Here is a 23313-nt window from a genome sequence, read left to right as displayed (position 1 = left end):
TGGTAATTTGGTACAACGCCTCAGCTTCCTTCTTGGTGTCTTTGTGCAGATATTGTGCAAAATTTTATTGAATTTACAGGCTTTACTAGCGTTATCATGACAACAGATTTTGAAGATAACCGACAAGATTAGTAAGCAGTTATATCACACGAGTCTCATGTATTCTGTATAATATTTTGTACATAATATTTAATAATATAATAGTTTTGTGGCTCTACTATACATGTGGCTGTAAACAGTGTGTATTTTAATATCTATTGTCATTTAACCATTTTTATATCACATCATTTTTACTCCCATTGTAAGTGCCTTATAGTGACACAAATGCTGTCAATTGAGCTTAACATGAACCTAAAACATTGATCAGCATTTTTGAATCAGATACATTTTGACAAATTCACTGAGTTTGGCTCATTATGCTATCAACAGTGGAAGATTGCGTTCAATCAATCCATTTTTGTGTTCAGTAAGGCAGTGCAGACAGGTCTACATCTCCATCCATAAATAATAAAAAAACATTCTATGTGTTAAAGTCCTGATTAGTACAGTAGCATTCTGCTCTCAGCTTACTGAGTGATTGATTTTGTAGCACTTGGAACCTACTGGTGTATATATATATATATATATATATATATATATAAAGGTGTGTGTGTGTGTGTGTGTGTGTGTGTGTGCGGTTTGTTCGGCATACGCTAACGCTAAAGTAAATGAGGTCCCGTTATAGGAGCGTTCAGATAATTCACTACCGGATATGACCGACATTCCCCAGCCCCTCCACAGACGTGCCCTTAAATGAAGTAGTTTAGACAATCAAACCTATGAGTAGAAAAGTTCAACATGATTAAAAAAATGAGCTAACAAAAATGTGCAGGTATATAATACGCCATTCAATAAGAAAGACACCAGCGGTAGTGTTAGCACTAGCTACTGATGACTATAACAGTTTCTTTTAGTCCTCAGGATTGTGTGACAACACTCAAAACTAAAAGACAAACTCACACACCACTCTATACTTGCCATTTTGTTTCACACCAATGTCTTTAGGGATTCAACAGTCATACTCGAGCGTGTGTGCGTGCGTGTGTTCGTCGTGGCACTGTCCTTGAATTAACGCTTTCCGTCAACACCATAAATGCACCCTAAGGCTAGCTCGGTGGGCGCGCGCACAATAGTCTAGACACACGCACATACACACGCTCCGCCCCACACACACGCGCTCAGTTTGGCATTAGTTCCAAAACCGCTTGAGGTGAATTGCCCCTCGGTGCTTGCGTTCCGCTCTGTAAACAGTGTCTCAGTTGAAAAGAACAGTCTCTGTTTCGATCCCTCGTTCATTTTTTTCTGTCCCTCGCATCTTTTGCTTTGTCCTCCTTCTCTCTCCTCTCTTTTTCATATTTGTCTTTCTCTGACTTGGCCACACTGTTATAAGATGGCGGAGAGGCAGAAGAGGGAGTCATATCCGTTTTGTCCGACGCAGAGTTCTCTTGAAACTTTCCGATGACGAGCACCTCTTTCTCCGGGATATGCACGACCCCGTCCTGCAGCTGTTGCCGATACGCTTTAGAGGCCTTCTTTACCGTTTGCCTTATGCGGTACCGTCGGAAGGCCCTTTGAATGACGGAGGCCGACATCTCCTCCTGTTTCCTCCGGAGGGTTGTCGTGATAGGCTCGTAGGAGACTTTGGAGGGATTGGAGGCCATGAAACGATCCTCCATTTGTCCCCTCAGGGCATCCATCTCACCCTCCTCTCCCAGTACCCTCAGGGTAAAGGCAAACAGGATGTCCAGGCAGTGGATGCGATCCCCACTGACCATGGGCAGGTCCATGGCAATGAGCTGGATCTTGTTTGGCTTGGCGATGCGTAACGGAGGATCCAGAGCATCCGCAAAGTCAGAAAGCTTGTTGTACTCCACGAACTGCGTAGCATTGGGGTCGAATCGCTCCCAGACTTCGTAGAACATTTCGAAGTCATCCTCGCTGAGCGGTTCGGCACTCTCCTCGGTGGCTACGCTGAAGTTCTCCAAGATCACAGCGATGTACATGTTCACCACAATCAGGAAGCAGATGATGATGTAGCTCACGAAGAAGAAGATGCCGACCGAGGGGTTTCCGCAGTTGCCGCGGTACAAGCTGCCCGGGTGCTCTGTTTCGCTGTCGCAGTCTGGATCTTGCTTGTTCAGGATGGGCGCCAAGAGGCCGTCCCATCCTGCAGAAGTGGTGATCTGGAACAGGCAAAGCATCGAGTTCCCGAATGTCTCAAAGTTAAACATGTCATCGATCCCCGCCTCTTTCTTCACATAGGCAAAGTTGGACATTCCAAAGATGGCATAGATAAACATGACTAGGAAGAGAAGGAGGCCAATATTGAACAAGGCAGGAAGTGACATCATCAAGGCAAACAGGAGGGTACGAATGCCTTTGGCGCCTTTGATGAGACGAAGAATGCGACCGATTCTGGCAAGTCGGATGACTCGAAATAAGGTTGGCGATACAAAATATTTCTCAATCATCTCAGAGAGGAACATGCCTGACAAAAAAAGAAGAAGAAAAAACAATAAGTGATCTCAGTAATCCATAATTTTTATACAACACTCTATTGAGGTAGGGTCAAAGCAAACTCTACACAAATACAGTACATTAGGGTAAATGCTTCTAGCATTGTTGCATTTTAAGCATTACTGCAAGGTAATCATATATAACTATAGCAGACGTTAGCCTAAACCAGGGGTGCTGAACTCCGGTCCTGGAGTGCCACAGTCCTGCAGAGTTTAGCTCCAACCCTGATAAAACACACCTGCCTATAGCTTTCTAGTAAAACTTCAGAGCTTGAATAGTTTGTTCAGGTGTGTTTGATTAGGGTTGAAGCAAAACTCTGCAGGACTTTGGCTCTCCAGGACCGACGTTGGCCATCCCTGGCCTAAACTGTCTTCTTTGGCCAGTTTACTCTTTCATATCAATTATGTTGCGGTCACATTCTGCAAATTTTTTTTTTTTACCATTTCCAATTCAGCGCATATGTCTGTTCACTTTTCAGAGCACCGTCAGTCAAATCTAATAAATTAAACTCCATTCCACGTTTTAGCTACAGGCAGCCTTGACATCAAAGCTGCTGCTTCCTCAAATCCATTCCACTTGGCTCATTCAGAGTCCAGGTAGTTCCAAGTCACCAAGTCACACCCTGCTTTATCTCTGTATCTGATTCAAAAATAGGCAGAATGCTAGATCTAACGAACCGTCACTGACGAAAATAACAGTTTGTCAGTTTTACCCTTCCAGTCAAACACTGCACTACAAACATCATTAACCCTTAAATGCATACCTCGGGTCTTTAGTGACCCGGGACGTCATTCACTACCCTCCTCCTCATTCATTTTTTTAAGTTAGACTTCAACCTTCTTGGTATTCCTCAATCGATTCATTATAAAGAATATAAATACGATTTACTGCAGAGCAAGTACTGAACGCAATCAAATATGACTGTAACTGTCACTGGATGGATCTGGTGAAGCTGTTAGTGATCGAAATATTTGATTTTGAAGATGTTGAAAATTATATAGTTCCCAATGCTTTCCTGTCTGCTCTCTACTGTCCTATCTGAATAAAGGCACAAAAAGCCCATAAATATATCTTAAAAAAACAAAACAATAAAATTACCATGAAATAAGCGGAATAATCCACGGCTAGCTGTACATATAAACAATTTTAAAGGCTGGCTGTGCATTAAAATTGTTTAATGCACAACTAGCCATAGATTATCCCTTATTTGTTTAATTAAAAAGCACCGGAATACTGGAAATGGCATCTTCTCCAGTAAAATCTTTCTGAGGGTCCACCCACATTTTTTTGCTTCCGGTGCCCGTGGACGGAACTGAATCAGTTATATCTTTTGCCCTCGTGCGAAATTCCTGATCGAATGGATTCCTACTGAAACGACTAGATTTCATCTGCAAAAATTTGCCAAACAACTGTACATGTGACTGCACCTTTACTGTAATGAAGGAACAACATGTACATAATATTTACATAAAGTATGTTGTTGGCCTCAATCCACTAAAAAGTGTTATGATAGTTTTATGATAGTAAATGTCTGTAGAATCTCCAAGAATCTCTTACCAACAATAGACAGAATCACAACTACGAAGTCAAACACATTCCAGCCAATGGTGAAGTAGTAGTGCCGGAGGGAGATCATCTTGAGCACACATTCTCCAGTGAAGAGGACGATGAAAACCAGGTTTATCCAGTACAAAATATTGTCCATCTCACTTGTCTGGTCATCAGTTTCCACCATCATGGTCACCATGTTCAAGCAGATCAGGATCATAATGACAATATCGAAGGCTTGTTTGGTGATTAAGTCAAAGACAATGCCTTGAAACTTGTTCTAGAGGGAAGTACAGAGAAATTATCATATATATATATATATATATATATATATATATATATATATATATATATATATATCTATGTCATATAGAGAAAATAATGCTGTTTAATTTTGTTTTAATAAAAACAATGGACGTTCTTATAACCCTAGTGTGACGGTCTGTGGAAGTGAGCTGTGTGTGTCATACCGTAGGCCTGGGAATTGGCTTTTGAGGCTTCTTAGATCCCAGTTTCTTCATGGCATTGTAATATTTCTTCTGTTCTTCTGTCATGAATATATCCTGACCTCCAAGGTAAAGAGCAAATGAAGAAGACTGGTTACAACCATGGTTTCATTATATGTCACAACACAAACATAAAGCAACCAGTTTTTCACCTGTGAACCTCAGAAAATGTCAGAGGCAGTTCACCCCATACCAGGTTCTATTAATCTCTCAATGGACAACCATTGTGTGTTTTATAAACAAAACCAGTTCAATAAGGTACCATTGTGCTCACTAAACAAAACCACAGACTGTGTACACATCACATTCTCTTTGAAAGTAAACTGAAAATCGCAGAGGTTGATTTGAGGCTTCATATTGTAATACGCTTAATATTCCTCATCACTTGTACTAAACACAAACAATGACAGAGCTGCATCTTACATTATATTAAAGTGTTTAAATTCACCTCAATCAGTTTAAATACTTATCTTTTTCTTCTGCTGATTGAAGTTATCGATGATGACACCAATGAAGAGGTTGAGGGTAAAGAAGGAGCCGAAGATAATGAAGATGACGAAGTACAGGTACATGTAAAGGTTAGATTCGTAGTTGGGCTGCAGCTCCACCTGCAAGAACAAGAAAATGTTGTATTTTATTACACATTCACACTACTGATGTGCATTACAAGTAACTTAATCTGCATTAGTACACTGACCACAAGAATACAAGTGACAGTGAACTATAAGAGTCAAAGGTGGTTTGAAAGTAACATTGCAACCTGAATAATTAAAAATGGCTTTTACAGATCTGTCCACCACAGTGAAGAGAAACACTTACATCACGAGAATCCACAGCTGCGTACATGATGTCCATCCATCCTTTAAACGTGGCCTTGTGAAACAGAAAAAAATCAATAATCAATAAATAGTGTAAATATACTACAACAGACAACCTCGTACTTAACATAAATCACAGTCTGGGTCACGAGTTCAGCTCACTCACCACTTGCAGTAGTGCCAGGTATCCGGCTCCCACGTTATCGAAATTAATTTTCACGTTTTTCCAGCGTGCCGTATCATTGTTATTAATCAGGGCTTGGCAATCGGACTTGTTATTGACCACACTGATGGGAATAATTTCTTCGTTGGTGATATTAATGCAATGGTAGTATTTCCCAGCGAAGAGGTTCACCCCCATGATGCTGAAGATCAGCCAGAAGATCAGACACACCAGCAGCACATTCATGATGGAAGGTATGGCTCCCAGCAGGGCATTCACTACAACCTAGAAAAAAAGAAATACATCATGTCACATACAAATACCTTAGCTTATTCACGTCACGCATAGAAACTCTTGCTAACGACACAAGAGCTGCGGAAACTACAATGAACTTCCTAAACTTCTATAACGTATAGCTTACGCACTAATAAAAGCTAAATCCTTTCCATAGATTAAGATAATACAATTCTGGGAAATGACAAGTTGAGTTTTAGAGGGTTTAGCAAAGAATAGCAAAGCTAAACCTATTTTATTCTACATTAAAACCGATTAGTTAATAAAAAGGAGTAAATGAACAATGGCTAATGTGTCAATTTGATTTCTGATTCAATCTGCCTTATTCATATCTAATAGCTAATTATTTCTAATTATTAACCCACTACAATTTTGTTCATAGAACATAATGTTTTAACATAAACATCTTGCAGAGGGTGTATCACACATCTTTTGAGCTACCAAAATGTGGAAAAAACAAAAAATGAAAACAGAAAAAAACCTTGTGGAGACACGATGACGTCACAACATTTGTTTACTGCAAATGAAAAGAGACACATAACAGAGAAAGAAATGTAAGGTCAAGTCACAAACAACACAACAACCACCACAGAATCATCAGAATAGATCAGAGAGTTCTCACCAAGGCACATGCAGAGAGGCATGCACACTAAAGAGAAAAGTCTAAAAACAGTCAACATATAGTATTCACTTATTCATGTAAATAGGATGTCCTCTTTAATATTCACCATCAGCATGCAAGAGGGCCACATCTTCCCAACAACACTTAACAGTAACAGTATTTTTGTATGAGAGCATGCTGCTTAACATGTTTTTCTCAAGTAGCAGGACATGTTCATTGGTCAACCCAAAATTACAGAATTTTCTGAAAAAAATTATTTGAAGCGTAGTTTGATTTTGCCAGCAAGATAATTAACACTTTCAAAGCCCAGAAAGCTACTAAAAACATATTTAAAACAGTTCACGTGACTACAGTGAACTATTCAACCTTAATGTTATGAAGCGACGAGAATACATTTTGTGCGCCAAAAAAAACAAAATAACGACTTTATTCAGTGTCATCAGTGGTTCGGAACATGTTATCAAACTGCCAAAGTCACGTGATTTCAGTAAACGAGGCTTCGTTACGTGCTAAGTGTTTCGAAATTTCAATGGTTCGCCACTGGGGCGCATGACTTTGGCAGTTTGAGCCACTGATTCGAAACAAAAGATTCGTTAAGCTTCGAAGCTTCATGAAGCAGTGTTTTAAAATCGCCCATCACTAGATATTGTTGAATTTTATTTTTTTGGGCGCACAAAAAGTATTCTTGTCACTTCATAACATTAAGTTTGAACCACTGTAGTCACATGAACTGTTTTAAATATGTTTTTAGTAGCTTTCTGGGCATCTGAAAGTGTTAATTATCTTGCTAAGAAATGGAGGCCTCACTGAGCCATCAGATTTTATCAAAAATATCTTTATTTGTGTTACAAAGATGAACAAAGGTCTTACGGTTGTGGAACGACATGAGGGTGAGTAATTAATGAAAGAATTTTCATTTTTGTGTAAACTAACCCTTTAACATTGTAAAAGTATTTAAACTTAACTATAAATGAATGTAACAATGAATTAAATCTTAATTTCTGACTAAAATATTGGTTATCATATTAGCCTCAAAATTTCTAATCGGTGCACTAGAGTAATAGCAATGTACCAAATAGAGAACATACAGAATTTTAACCATAAGTGTAACTAATGTGAATCATTACATCACTAACACCCAATCATTACTCTGTAATGTTAGATATAAGGTTAGGCATCCAGGAACATGTCTTACTTGGTTAAATCACAGCATACATGATGCTTAAGTGTGTTTGTGTGAGTGTCTTACCCTCATTCCCTCGAAGCGTGACAATGCTCTCAAAGGTCTAAGAGCACGCAGAGTTCTCAGGGACTTAATGGCACTTAGTTCAGAGTAACCAAGAGCATTTGCCACCAAACTCACCAACGACACCTGCAAAACAAACACATGCATCCATTCATGTAGGGAACATGCATGCGTTCACATCCAGAGAACACACACTATGCACTTACACACACATACTGTATAGTTGCAAAGCAATATACAAGGTCCATACATACATCAACAATCAGGAAGTCAAGCCAGCACCAAGCATTGGTGAAGTATTTGGCGAAGCCGTAAGCAACCCACTTCAGAAGCATCTCCAAAATAAAGACGTATGTGAAGACTTTATCTGCATATTCCAACACCGTCTTTATCGTCTTACGCTGCTCGATGTAAATGTCCTCAAAAGCCTGAACACACATAAACAGTAACAAAATGTTTGTAATAAAAAAGACTGGGACGGTTGAGAGTGGGTGAGTATATAGTGTGTGTGGGTGCTCACCAATGCTCCGCTGCTGAGTAAAATCATGAAGATGATAAAGGACTCAAACCAGTTGTGCTCTACAATGATGAAACAGGTTTTCCTGAGATTCCACCAACTCTTCCATTTTCCCTTCTCCACATCGACCTGACAGCACTGAAACCTCATCACACAGCCTGAGCAAAAGATACAGAGAAAAGTCACTTAATGTGGGTGGACAGCATAACAATTGAGCTCAGTATAAAAAGTCCACTCTCCCAAAAACTCAATACTAGAAGTCTCGCTTTGGTACTATGTACAGTATGCCATAAAGGGGCCGAACTGTAGTTTTTAAAGCATTTTCGCTCTGAAATACAAATATAATATTAGTCAAAGATCCAAGGCTTCAACCTTTTCTCTAGCCCTTAAACAGGCTGGTTTGTTACTGTATGTACCCTTCAGGTCCTTTATATGAAGTTGCTGAATACTGTAAATGGGATATGTGAACACTATTGTTCAAAAGTTTTGGTTCGGCTGACCAAGGCTGCATTTATTTGATCAATAATTTATTGCTGTGATGGCAAAGTTGAATTTTCAGCATCATTACTCCAGTCTTCAGTTTCACATGATCCTTCAGAAATCATTGTAATAAGTGGATTTTGGTGCTCAAGAAACTATTTTTAGCATTATTAGTGTTGAACACAGTTGGGCTGCTTCGTATTTCTTTGATAAATAGAAAGGTTCAAAAGAACTATTTATTTGAAACAACATTTTTTGTAACAATTACAGTCACTTTGGATTCATTTAATGCATCTATGATGAATAAAAGTATTGATTTCTTAAAAAAAAAAAATCTTGCAGACAGTGAACATTTTGTTAATGTTCTCATATTTATGTTTCTAAATGAGCCAATTTTTCAACATTGTTACAATGAATGGACTAGAGAGGGAGATTGAGTATATCAGTACGTCCATACTTTAATGCCTTTAAATCTTTTTCATAAGAAAAGCAAATAAATCTGGTTTTCCAAGCTATGCTCCCCTTAAAATCAATGCAGAACTCACAACTCATTTTGTAACTGCATTTCAGATTGAAAGAGAACATTAAAGGTGAAAAAAACTGGGACTAATTAGAAATCGATCCTAAATGAACATTCCAAAACCACAATGAAGTCAGGTGTCAAGTATGAATGTTGTCAGTTGATTGAGGAGTGTTACTGCCCCCTTGACCAATTTGTATAGGCTGAGGGTCAATTCACCCACAAGACCATTGTGACATATGCCAATAGTAATGCTGTTTCCTCTAATTAACATTAACTGGCATTAAAGCGTTAACTATGGGCAATAATTTAAAAAGGCTGTATTACCAACAACAATGGCCTAAAATAATGCCTAAATAGCTTTTAGGCTAATGATTACCATTAACCAATAATGGTTATAGGGTAACATTAACCAGTAAGCTGGCACAGCCCATCATCAAAAAACCTGATTCAAAGGCGGAGCAAGTTATCATGTTGAAAAAACATGCACTGTTTTTGTGAATCATCCAGAATAAAATCTTGAATGTGTATTAATAAGGTATCTAGGTCCATTTCCATTTCATGTTGAGTTTAAAGAGAGAAGATCTTTCTTTACAGCCAAATAAGCTGGATATGTTGGGTTTCCATGTTTTGTGGGGACTTTCCACTGACATAATGATATACTGTGCAAACTGTATATTCTTATATTTAGTATGATTTAGCCATTTTCCTCATGGGGACCAAAAAATGTCCCCAAAAAAACAAAAATTTCTGTTATTACTATCATTGTGGGGACATTTTGTCCCCATAATGTAGGGAATACCTGAACCACACACACACACCTTCTGTAAAGCAGGCCTCTGGGTCCAGGGACTCTTCCGGCTCCAGCTCGACGGACTCCGCCCCCTCTCCTGGGGGTCGTATATCGACTGTGCTCCCCTCTGAGGAACTGAGAACCGCATCAACAGGCAGCTTCTACACAGGCATCCATGCAGCCACACAATTAGACACAAGAAAGCAAACACACACACACACACACACGCACAAAATTAGACTTGGCTGAAGCACACCATCTCGTCCAGATTACTTTTGCAGTTATTCTCAGTCTCATGCAGTTTCAGATCATTCAAAAGTACCTACAAGCCGGTGGATTTAGAGATTGATTTGATTCAGTGAATTGATTTTCTAATTAGCAGCCAGGCATGAAGACAAACGTCTCTGGCTTCACCGTATAATCTCACAGTCAGCTGTGGGTACATTTGATGTGCCTTCATTCCTTCCTCATGCATGTTTTTTTGTTTCTCAAGGTGCATTTTTTTCTCATCCAAGCTTGTGATCTTGTCATCAAATGTTGAGTGCTTTGAGTATTTTCATGTCCAGTGCAAATGTCAACCCCTTACCTTTCCCCACCCCTTCCAAAAATAAATGGTTTCTATTGGATAATCCCAATACATTTGGTTTGGCATGATTCAGATTATCACATGACCCCGCCCCACTGAGTGCAATCCCTTGATTGACATGAAAACACAGGCTGGAAGTCCATTCCGTTAAGCAGTGGTCAAGCTTCGGTCCGCCAGTCAGTTTGAAGAGGAGGGGAGCCGCATTAGCGTTAACTAACACCAGAGCCACACGCTAAGTCTGAGACAGCATTTCATTAGCTTTGATTAGGGAAAACGACTTTAACTGGAGCCTAACATGGGAATAACATCTTAGGAAAAACATAATTACTTATCAATTTTTTACTGGATGACATAATTATCTAACGATATTCACCCTTAATACACTCAAGGGGTTGATTATTTTGCAGAAAAATAACACAAAAGCTTTTTCCGTAAATAAATTTGATGATTTAAGAATATATGTTATTGTACACCTAAAAAGTAGTGGGTAAGAACTCATTATTTGACATGATAATGAAGTATTCCTGACCACAGTGTACTTCTTGACTTAACAGACTGTGGGTCGTAAAGATATTGACCCTTGTGATGGTTTTGCGGCCACTGGATTGATAAAACGGTCAGTCAGAGAAACAGAAAGAGGCTAAAAAAATACATAGAGGAGGATGCTGTCTAAAACTGAGCTGGAGCGCTGGTTGCCGTGGCACCCAGCTAATGCGGCGCGGGGGAATGATGTAAGCATGCGGTGTGCAATTTCAGAATCTTCCAGAATGTCTCTAACATTTTAATCACAGTAGGAATATAAGAGGCTGAGCAAACCTGAACAAGCTGCCCTGACCCAGACTGAATGGATTCACTGTAGAATCTCTAAGCTTTAAATAAGCCTCTCATTAATCTGAAATATTTTCTGATGTTGGATCTAAAGCAAGTCTAATTGATGGATTAAAGTCTAAAGGGTGAAACATTCTGATTTGGTTGCTAATCCCCTGTTACTCTCTGGTACTCCCTAACTTCCAGTTCATGTCTTCAAATCCGATTAGGAATAGATCTGTCTCATTGGCAGACAAATGTAAGGAGGCACAGAAGTCAAAAAGTCAAGTTATCATTTCTAAATTAACCATTGGCTTGGTTCCAACAGAGCAGAACCTCCTCGTTGTATATGGAACAACAAATGACATAAATGCAGTTAGCAATTACACACCTCAGCAGATTGAGCAATGCCTTGAACTGCTATGAAGACAGATTCCCACTATTGCAGCAGTTTACAGTGCAATATATGACAATAATATTTGCAAATAATAATCTGCCATCAAATATGAATAAAATATTCAAAAAGAATTACAACCCGAAAAGTTTTTTAAATTTGAATAAAATGAAAACTAGAAGACTTTCAAATCGCATGAGAACATAGATAACATAACAAATGTTTAAAACTGAGAAATTTTACAATTTTATGCACAAAATGAGCTCATTTCATATTTGATGCCTGCTACAGGTCTCAAAATAGTTGGGACAGGGGCATGTTTACCATGGTGTAGCATCTCTTCTTTTCAAAACATTTTGAAGACGTCTGGGCATCGAGGTTATGGGTTTCTGGAGTTTTGGTTTTCCAGCTGCTGAAGAGTTCGTGGTTATCTTTGATATATTTTTCATTTAATGTTGCTCTAAAACCTTTCAACAAAAAATGAAATGAAAGCATTCATAGTGCCTTCCAAAACATGCAAGCTGCCCATACCGTATGCACTTATGCACCCCCATACCATCAGAGATGCTGGCTTTTGAACTGAACGCTGATAACATGCTGGAAGGTCTCCCTCCTCTTTAGCCCAGAGGTCACAGCGTCCGTGATTTCCAACAAGAATGTCAAATTTGGACTCGTCTGACCATAGAACACTTTTCCTCTTTGAAACAGTCCATTTTAAATCAGAGTCTTGGCCCACAGGACACGATGGTGCTTCTGGACCACGTTCACAAATGGCTTCCTTTTTACATGATAGCGCTTTAGTTGGCATCTGCAGATGGCACGGCGGACTGTGTTTACCGACAGTGGTTTCTGGAAGTATTCCTGGGCCCATTTAGTAATGTCATTGACACAGTCGTGCCGATGAGTGATGCAGTGTCGTCTGAGGGCCTGAAGACCACAGGCATTCAATAAAGGTCTTCAGTCTTGTCCCTTACGCACAGAGATTTCTCCGGTTTCTCTGAATCTTTTGATGATGTTATGCACTGTAGATGATGAGATTTGCAAAGCCTTTGCAATTTGACGTTTTACGCACTCTTTCACAGCTCTGCCCATCTTTACTTTTGAGAGACTCTGTCTCTCTAAGACATCCCTTTTATAGCTAATCATTTTACAGACCTGATATCAATTAACTTAATAGTTGCTAGATGTTCTCCCAGCTAAATCTTTTCAAAATTTCTTCCTTTTTCAGCCATTTGTTGCCCCAGTGCCATCTTTTTTGAGACCTGTAGCAGGCATCAAATTTAAAATGAGCTTATTTTGTGCATAAAAGTGTACAATTTCTCAGTTTAAACATGTGTTATGTTATCTATGTTCTGTTGTGAATAAAACATTGGCTCATGTGGTCTTCTAGTTTTCATTTTATTCAAATTTAAAAAAACATCCCAACTTTTCCAGAATGCGGGTTGCATATGCAAGTTAAGATAAACCTTTAAAAACAGTTGTTTATAAAAAAATAAATTAAAAAAACTCTATTTGTAATAAGCTTGTAGCTGGATCAACTAGCTTTCCTCATTCTAATATGGATCATTTAGAGATTGACTAATTCTACATTGACAGTAATAAGTTTGCTGTTTTTCAAAGCTCACCTCTCCTCACACACACACACGCACGTGCACACTCAACCGCTTCCTGCTTTCAGGTAATTTAGCTCTGAATGCTCACTGATAGCTTGTACAAAAGAAAAAAAAAAAGAAAAAAAAAAGGAAACATACAAGCTAATGTAACAGAAAGATGTTCGATGGGCTATTGATGTAAAATGATGATCTTGCTCATTCCATATGACTGAAGGTACTGCAAAGAAGCCCAGTGCTACAACAGAAACACAAAGTCATGTAGAAAACAAACCAAAACAAAAAGGTTGACAGCTGTCTCTCTTCGGTGCAAAATAGGGTTGTTTAAGAGGGAGGGAAGGGCACAGGCATTGAGAAACGAAAAACAAAAGGGCAATCCGATCCAAAAAGAGAGATAAAATGAGAGAGACGAGAGTTTGGTCTGATTTAGATGACAAAGGCAGTCTCCATGGTTAGTGTGGGTGAGGAGGAAGGTGAGTCTCTTACAGGGCTCTCTCAGAGAAAACCTGGGGTTCGTCTGTCATAACGCTGCAATAACAGGTCACACACAGAGAGGAGATACACACTTCACATAACATGGATAATAACGTCTGCAACTTCAACACTGAACCACTTAAATTAGATATAGAAATAGATCAAGTTAGAAGAGGGGAGAGAGAAAAGTTTAAGCACAGTGACAGTATTGCTGGAAAAGCATGGAAATGTGCTGGAATACAAACACACACACACACATACAGCCAGACAATAATAGACACACACAAATATACAGACAGTTAAGCATACTCAATTTCACCCTGGGCAAGGATGCTGAATTTAACAGCCTCATTCATAGTCTGGGATGCATGATGCCATGCCTGCTCAGTTGGCCGTAAATAATACACATTAGAGTGTGTGAGAGGTTGTGTGTGTGCCAGACAGTGCGTGTTTATGAGAACGTGTACTGATGTAATGAGTATACTCACTAAGTCTACCTGCTACAATGCCCAGAGGTTTGTCTTAACTAGCTGCAGATGAGCAGGGTCAAACTGCGCTGAAGCCCATGGCACAGTAAAAACACCCACGTACACACACACACACACACACATGTAATGGGCTGTAGCTCTGAGCAGAGAATGATGCAATGGCCATATGACTCAACACAACTGTTTGTTCCCTAAAGGAAAAGAGACATTGACTCCTGATGAATTACAAACAAACCTAAATTAATAAAAATAAACCATTAAAATGACTTTTTTTTTTTTTTTTTTTTACATTATGTTACATAGCAACTCTCTCCGACACTGAAACAAAAACTCAGAATTGTTTCATGCATATTAAAAGTGAAATTTCTGTTTAGTCGTAGAAATCCGGCTTACCTCTTTACTGCCCTCGACGTCAGACGAGTCGCTACTGAAATCTTCCGTGTTCAGATTTTCAAAGTCCGACTCTCCCACCGCAATCGGTACTGTAACAGTGAGGCTGGGATTGTGTATGAACGACATGTAGTCGCCTTCCTCAATTCCATACTTTACGTGACCTTCCACCCCGTTACCAGGGGAAACGCAACCCTCCTTCAGATAGTCTTTAGTGAGGTCGACGGCCACCGGAGCGTGATTGGACAAGCAGTTCTCCTTGCCGTCGCTGTGTAGGTCGTCAAGGGGTTTCTCTTCATCTAGTGCGCGTGGTTTGGAGCCGGCCAGGCAGAGGCTTTGGAGGAACTGGCGCAAAGTTGACTTGACCAGTGCAATACCTTTATGTATTCGGCCCACAGCGATCTGCAGGTTGTTCATTTCGCTGTCGTCATCTGTGGCGGCGAGATTATCGGCACTGAAAGAGCTCAACAGCAAGGCCAGGAAAAGGTTCAACACCTGCCACACAACAGCACACACACTCAGAATCAGCAAGGTCAAGCACCAACAAGATGAATTGATTCTATTCAGAAATGATCACGACATGTACGGGTGAATCTCTTGAAACCTGTTAAAAATATGTCTGGGTAAAAAGTTGGGAGGTTTTTTTTTGTTTGTTTTGAAATTGATACAATTATTCAGCAAGAATGCATTAAATTGACCGTAAATACTTTTGGTTTTCAACATAAGTAATAATGTGAAATGTTACTTGAGCACCAAATCAGCATGTTAGAATGATTTCTGAAGGATCGTGTGATACTGAAGACTGAAATGTAATGCTGAAAATTCAGCTTTGCTATCACAGGACTAAATTACATTTTAAAATATATTCAAATAGAAAACAGTTATTTTAAAATAAATGTAATAATATTTCACAATATTACTGTTTTTTACCATATTTGATCAAATAAATACAGCCTTGTTGAGCATAAAAGGCTTCTTTTAAAAAACATTACTGATCCTAAACTTTTGAACGGTAGTGCACCTCAAAAAAGAAAAAAACAAATGTAATGAAAATAAAACTATTTTAGGACTCTGAAAATAATGTTTTACTATTTTAATTTAAAATCAGTAATATATGCTTTTATCCAATATGACACAGTAAAAATACTGTATTACAGTAGTACACATATAGAATCACCAAGAATAATGGGAATAAGGAAATGAAAATATGCTTAAATGTCAAGAAAATGCAAAAAATCTTAATGGTCCCAAAATAGGCTTAATTTTTTTAATGCAAATTACAATTTCAAAATTTCAAAATGTGAATGAGATTCACTCGTATAACTGGATTGTGGTCAGTTCTGTTTTTGTTCAACTGAACAGTTAAAAAGATGCTTTGCTGACTTTAATTCATGCTTCAACAGTGGTCAGTGGGCTTTATGCAGTCACCTATATGCATGCATGCAGCATCATGCAAAAGTAAATATTTTTGCTTACCAATGCCATTGTAGAACACCATATTCATGTGAACTAATGACCAATGATTAATTTATTCTGTAAGTGTCCAATAACAGGTGTAATCAAGTATTATTATTTACCTGGTCAATAAAATATATATTATATTTTACAATTTTTCTGTATTTCTTGAAAATCAAAATAGAAATAAAAGCTTGAAGGGATAGTTCACCCAAAAATGGAAATTCTGTCATTAATTACTCACCCTCATGTTTTTCCAAAGCTGTAAGACTACACAACTACCACTTTGACGCTTAAAAAGTTAATAAAGTGATCGTAAAAGGAATCCATATGAATTGAAATTTTCTGAAGAGACTTTATTGCTTTATATGATGAACAGATTTAATTTAGGCTTTTATTCACATATAAACATTGATCAGTGAACATAAACAGAAGCTCAACCGAACTGCACGAGAACAAACATGCTAACACACGAGAATGAACCTCACTGGTTCTTGCACATCAAGCGAACATGCTTGAGATTCCATTTACTACAACTGATGTGTGAGTAAATAAGTATGAGTGTGAGTATATGTGAATAAAGTCTTAAATTCAGCCTGTTCATCATAAAAAGCGATCGTGTCTCTTCAGAAAATTTGATTTCATCAAACATATCTTAATTTGTGTTCCGAAGACGAACGAAAGTCTTAGGGGTTTGAAACAACATGAGGGTGAGTAATTAATGACAGAATTTTCATTTTTGGGTGAACCATCCTTTTAAGATAAATTTGAATTGAGCTGCACTGCATTTTAATTTGTGAATTTTCCATAGGGAATCCAAAACAAGTACTTCAAATGACTGAAGTTGCAAAGTAGCAGTGTTCCTGAATCAACATCCTGTGAAATATACATAACCCTAAACCTTAACCATCACCTAAAATCAGATGGACAGGACATTGCTGAACTCAAAGCCTTAACCCTTGCCCATACTCTAAACTTGAATTCTGATTAGTTCATATGTTGTTGCAGGATTAACAAAGATGTTGATCCAGGAGCAGATCCTACTTGCCAAAATCACAGCCACCAATGCGGGATACGTCAAACTGCAAAGTAAATGTACATGAGACAAATAAAAAGGAAGACACAATAGAAGGAGGAAGTTATAGGGAAAGCCCATCTTCCAGGTGTCTCCTTGTGACATGATTGGTCTTACCACCAGATTTCCAATGACCATGACCATCATGAAGACGATGAGACACATTGACTGTCCCGCCACTTCCATGCAGTCCCACATGGTTTCGATCCATTCGCCACAAAGCACTCGGAATACAATCAGGAAGGAGTGGAAGAAATCGTCCATGTGCCACCGCGGCAACTCGCAGTCCTCCGAAATCTTGCAGACGCACTCTCGGTAACTCTTTCCGAACAGCTGCATTCCAACCACAGCGAATATGAAGACAATGATGGCCAGGACGAGGGTTAGATTTCCCAAAGCACCAACTGAGTTACCAATAATCTTTATCAGCATGTTCAGGGTGGGCCAAGACTTTGCCAGCTTAAAGACTCTTAACTAAGGGCAAGAAGAAGAATGAGAAAAGGAACATTAGAAAAGAGATGTTTTGTGATCCAGCCATAACCCTGAAAACCAAAATTTGGGTTTCTCAAATGGTATCAGACATACTGTACAGTTGAGTCCACATGCATGTACGCCACTGTTGTAAATTTCAGTCAAATTGATATGTTTATGACATTATTTGTAATGAAAGTATTTAATTCGAAAAAAAAAGCAAAATAGAACCATTTTCACTAGAGGTCTTAAACCTTCGAACCCCACTGTATACAAACAAAATTAGAGACCTCTGTAGGAAGGCGAGAAGAGAGATTTGCTCACCAATCTAAAGGAGCGCAACACTGAAAGTCCCTCAACATTGGCCAGGCCCAGTTCCATGAGACTCAGGCTTACAATGATGCCGTCAAAGATATTCCAGCCTTCTTGGAAGTAGTAATATGGGTACAGAGCAATTACTTTCAGACACATCTCTGCTGTGAAGATTCCTGTGAATACCTGCACAGAGCCCAACAGGAACAAATCAGCAGAACTGAGATACGTAAATAAACAATCCCAATAAGCCATTTTTCCACCAGTGAGCCAAACCATTCTCGTTGCTTAACCATTCCGTTTCATGCCGATCTGGCCCAGCCTGTATGGATATGGTTTCATTTTCCACTGTGGGGCTGATAACAGAGGTCTTTGTACCAAGTCGTTGCCTTGGTAAGCAAGAGTTTACAGACAGTATGAGATGTAAATACCGACCACCTTATGATCAAATATTACTTTTAATTTTAAATAGCGATCTACATGCATTCTTAGGGCCCTATGAAATCCATTTTATTTTTTCCCAAATTCCGTTTTATTTTTTCCCAAATTCTGTTTTTTCCGTTTTCATTTTTCTGGATTCCGTTTTTTTCCGTTTTATTTATTTTTTGACTCCATTTTAATGGTTAAATTAAATTTTAGTAATCAAAAAGCATGTATAATTCATTGAAATAATGAATCTTGTCCAATTTACCAACAATTCGATAGAAGTTTAACAAAAAAATTACCTTTTTTTAGGGCCCTATGATAAACGTTTTATTCTTTCCCCTCAAATTTTATTTTTGCCTAATTCTGTTTTCTGGATTCCATTTTAATGGTTTAATTCCATTTTAATCATCAAAAAGCATGTCTAATTAATTGAATTCTTAAAAACAACAATATTTATTAATTAAAAAATATATTTTAATGATTTTTTTTTGCAGAAGTTCTGTCGTATATTTAAATTTTTCTGGCAATCAAATGAACGCATACCATTTAATTTATCTTTTAATCATGAAATTAAAGTTTTTTGTCAAACAATGTGCTGCACAACAGAGCTTTACTGTTAAAATTTAAACATGGAAGAAACACTGAGATTATTGTTTAACAATATATTTTAATAATTTATTGTTAAATTAATTTATCTAAATTCTACTGTACAACAGTAATAGGTTTCTTAAGTTAAACCGAACTTTTATTTTGACGGTTTGCCTAGAGCTTTGAGTTTCTCTGTGTTTATGACGGTAGTTTTCTCAAATGAAGCGGTTAAATGCCGATGAAGTGACTTACAGAGCAGCTCCGGAGATGAATTTGTGCGTTCATATAGTGAGGCGACAGAGGACGAAAACACCGCAAGCGTCGCATGTGCTTCAGCGTGCGTGCGCCCTGCGCGAGTGTGTGTGAGGTAAATGAAACTGTACTTCCGCATCATTCATTTCAGAGTCACACAGGCATGCAGGATTCATGTTTAAATAGTCTTTTTGTGGTTTAATATTCACAGACACTAGTCTATATCGTGATTTAATTGAAGTGTACTGACCTGCTTTTAATTCATTCATCAAAAATTTGACAAATTCCATGACATTCCACATTATATTGTAAATTCTGTTTTTATGAATGGATTCCGCGATTCCGTCCGTGATTCCGTGATCGCGGAAATTATAGGGCCCTACATTCTACCAGCACAGTTCAGTAAGCCAACTATGCTGAGAATTTCCAGGCCAAGAACGGTTTGTAATCATGCTGCGCTGAATCAAGCACTAGTGGAAATATAACTGGAACCATTACTTATCGTTCGTAGAACTGTTTGGCCCGATGGTGGAAAAGCAGCATAAGATTTTAATGCACCATAAGAGTTTGCTTCATATTAGTAGTAAAATTACTAACAATAGTGTATTTGTGTGCTGCTTTTAAATAAAATAAAGATAATAAAAAAAAAAAATTTAAAAAACACTGCAGTAATAATTGCAGTAACGAGAATCTGTCATTCAGATCTTACCAGGTTCCCAACTGACAGCACATGGTTGAATCCTGGTGTCATGGGGTAGTGTTCCATAGCCATGAAGAGGGTGTTGAGAACAATGCAGATGGTTATGGCCAGGTCAACAAACGGATCCATCACGATCATGTTCACAATCTCCTTCACCTTCAGCCAGGCTGGACAGCAGTCCCAGATCAGGAAGCTATTGGCAAATTTGTACCAACAAGGAGGGCACTTCTGCCGTGATTCCTCGAGTTCTGTGAACACAAATTATTTACAGTTTAGGACAGATTATAACTGTTGGCTTTCAAATATAAAGTTGAATTGCTAATAATTACTAATTGTACCCTAAGAAATAAAAAATAATAGAAGTATGTTAAAAAAGATTCCATTAGACAAATATTATTTAAAACACACCCTTTCTGTAGATTCTATATACTGTCAGAAAAAAAAATGTTAAAATTACATCTTTAGGGCTACAACAGCTTGTCACTGGTGCAGTACCTATTTACGCCTAAAAGGTACATATATATTTACACATTAACCGATACGGTAAACAGTGCACATTTGAGTACACTGCCAGAAATTAGATTTTTTGCACATTTTTTTCTGACAGTGCATTTATTATTTGGAATTACCAGTTTTAATATTAGGTGTGATTAATCACAATCCCAATGCATTACATAAGACCAATTGCAATTGATCACAGGAAACAGTGAAATTAATTTGTTCATTTTCGTTTGTTATGACCCTGTTAATATTTCACCACTCTATCATGATGCCGTGTGAAAAAAATGACTTCACAATCTATTAGCTGTTGCTGTAAGAAAGAAAATTATAATATTGTTTTTGAATGGGTTGCATTAATGAAACTAGGATACACATCACAATGAATGGCATCATGTCATTACCACAATTGACATTTAATGGGCAAATGAATATAAACCTCAATGTGATTGATCTACACAAATATGGGACATTTGAAAGTGGAATTGATATACAGGCAAGCCTAGTGTACACATATGTGTACATTTAAAGAGCTTTACATGCAAAGTTACTGTAAAGTATTTTGCAGAAATAAATAGGGAAGTTGGTTTGAAAAAAATGTATATGACACTGTTTGTAGAAGAAGATTGTGAGGGTTAGTGTGTGTGTGATGACTAAATATTAGATGAATATGTTGAGAGTGCATCATCATCTATGTGACTTAAAGTCAGTGTTTAAAGGTCAGTACATGAGTGTGTGTGTGTTTGTGTGGTTCTGGTAAACCCTACTATGTGGGGACAAAATGATATTAAAGAGAACGTATGCGACACAGAACCTCTGCCGGAGGTGTGACGTTGCCACGAAGACGTATCCTGTGATGTTGACACGAAGACTAATTTAAACCCAGAAGATGAAAATAAAAGCAACAAAGGTTAAAATTATCTAGGTTTCTCCTACAATTAAAACTATGGATAATAACATTTCAACGTTTCATGTCCCTTTAATCTGTATTCGGTTATAATACCGAATCAGTGATTAGTGTTATGTTTGGTTGAATGCTGCTCATTTACACCACGATTCTATCCATATATGAGCACTGAATGTTAGTAATGGCAACTTATTGCTTATGGCATGTATTTTTCTGTGAAATACCTCGTTTCTGTTTATTAATCTATATGTTCATGTATGGAAGTGTCACTTATGTGAATTGGGGATACTTCTGTTGTATTATGTAACAGTGAATCCGTATTATTGTTATCTATATATTTAGTTTATTGATTATCTTGAATATACATCTTTGAATATACATATGTGGCCCATTCCTCTGCCTCCAATACACAGTGTTAAGCTGATTACCTGTCTCCTCATTATTTGTGCTCTGACCGGCACCCATGGGGGTTTACTCATCCATTACCTAATGAGAACCTAAAAGACTAAAAGCCTCTCCAACAAAATTGGTCCTTTGAGCCAGATTGAGTATTTCCTTCTGACATAATGGACTCTGATGAGATGATTACTTGAGCATCTTGCCCCAAGCACCACACTCCTCCTCCAGTTTACCTACAGCAATATGAGGTACAATATATACTAGGTGGACCTGTCGCTGAGTATGATGTCCTACACACCTGGGAGGCCCAACGGATTCCTCAACCATCCTTCCAGCCTTACGACACCAGCAACCCCATCCCCACGGTGATGACCTGGTCTGTTCTGATGGTTTACAGATCATGTCTGAGTTATAAGACTCTACAGTGTACAGACTTGAGGGAGTTGAGAGAAGTCCACGCAAAAGTCAGAGAATTAGTTTAAGTGGCTGAGTCCCTTTGAGCCAACCTCAGTCAAGCCAGAGGCCAGAACCTCTAGCGTAACCATTGGCGTTGCAGTTATCCAGTCCCCCGTGAGGCCATATGAATCTACAACCCTTGCAGAGGAAAAAAACTTTGCTGAGCTTCCCCCACTGCCATGGCCTGATCCTAATGTTGACTTGAGGACACGGGTGAGGCACCCTTGCACTGTCCGATATGGGTGCCACTACTTACCAACCTGTAATCCCACAGACCCACTAGTGGACTTCCTCCCCCTCCTACCCCTAAAGAGCTTTACTAAAGAGTTACTAACATCTGCAGCCAAGCCCTTACCTGCCAACCATATGACAGTGCCCATTTACCTGTGATTCAACTCGGTGCCTGCTTATTCTAGTCCTTGACCTTTGCGCCAAATTTTGTGTGAACTGTCCCTTTAAGAAGCCCTGCAACCTCTGCCAAGGCACCCATCTCCGTCCTCTTCATGGGGTGAATGTTAGTCCATCCCAGAAGGAGGACGGAGATTCACCCTTCTTGATAACAGCTCCGAGAGGACTATTCTTCTCTCCAGAGTCCAGTCGCTACCGAGTCTTTGTGGGAAACCAAATCACTGAGATCCTCTTTGGGCAACACCGATAGCAAGAACTACAACAGCTGGCAGTAACTATTGGACATCACCACCCAAGAACTTCATAGTAATCTTGCTCTAGGAACTTCTCCAGAGGCTGAGGATTACCGCCAGGCTGAGGTTCTTATCCTCAAATGGGTGCAGCAAGAATCCTTCCCTGAGGACCATAAACGATTAGAGACTGGAAAGTTGGTAAGGTCCGGAAGTTGAATAGTTTCCCTAGCCCCTGAAATGGATCCGTCTAGTGGTCTGATAAGGGTAGGAGGGCGTCTGAGGAGAGTTGCAGGAGTCAATGACACTGTTTTACATCCTCTG

At 38.7% G+C, this 23313-nt stretch overlaps 1 protein-coding gene across 5 annotated transcripts in view; it reads right to left on the bottom strand.

The window, feature by feature from the left end:
• Positions 1-821: 821 nt before the first annotated feature.
• scn1lab (sodium channel, voltage-gated, type I like, alpha b) overlaps positions 822-23313 on the bottom strand; it is a 46577-nt gene continuing 24085 nt past the window's right edge. For all 5 annotated transcript variants that reach the window (XM_048200768.1, XM_048200771.1, XM_048200767.1 and 2 more), the window contains exons 14-27: positions 20101-20339; positions 18138-18311; positions 17460-17816; positions 14816-15307; positions 10092-10224; positions 8274-8428; positions 8008-8181; positions 7757-7879; positions 5595-5876; positions 5430-5483; positions 5081-5218; positions 4575-4679; positions 4114-4384; positions 822-2527 (exon numbers count right to left, since the gene is read on the bottom strand). In XM_048200768.1, the coding sequence (XP_048056725.1) occupies positions 1332-2527; positions 4114-4384; positions 4575-4679; positions 5081-5218; positions 5430-5483; positions 5595-5876; positions 7757-7879; positions 8008-8181; positions 8274-8428; positions 10092-10224; positions 14816-15307; positions 17460-17816; positions 18138-18311; positions 20101-20339 (3893 nt within the window). In that variant the 3' untranslated portion in view covers positions 822-1331. The remainder of the gene's footprint in view (positions 2528-4113; positions 4385-4574; positions 4680-5080; positions 5219-5429; positions 5484-5594; positions 5877-7756; positions 7880-8007; positions 8182-8273; positions 8429-10091; positions 10225-14815; positions 15308-17459; positions 17817-18137; positions 18312-20100; positions 20340-23313) is intronic.

The sequence above is a fragment of the Megalobrama amblycephala genome, linkage group LG8 (assembly GCF_018812025.1).
Source record: "Megalobrama amblycephala isolate DHTTF-2021 linkage group LG8, ASM1881202v1, whole genome shotgun sequence".
Lineage (NCBI taxonomy): Eukaryota > Metazoa > Chordata > Actinopteri > Cypriniformes > Xenocyprididae > Megalobrama > Megalobrama amblycephala.
The sequence above is the reverse complement of the archived record's forward strand: the minus strand, read 5'-3'. Positions and strand labels throughout refer to the sequence as shown.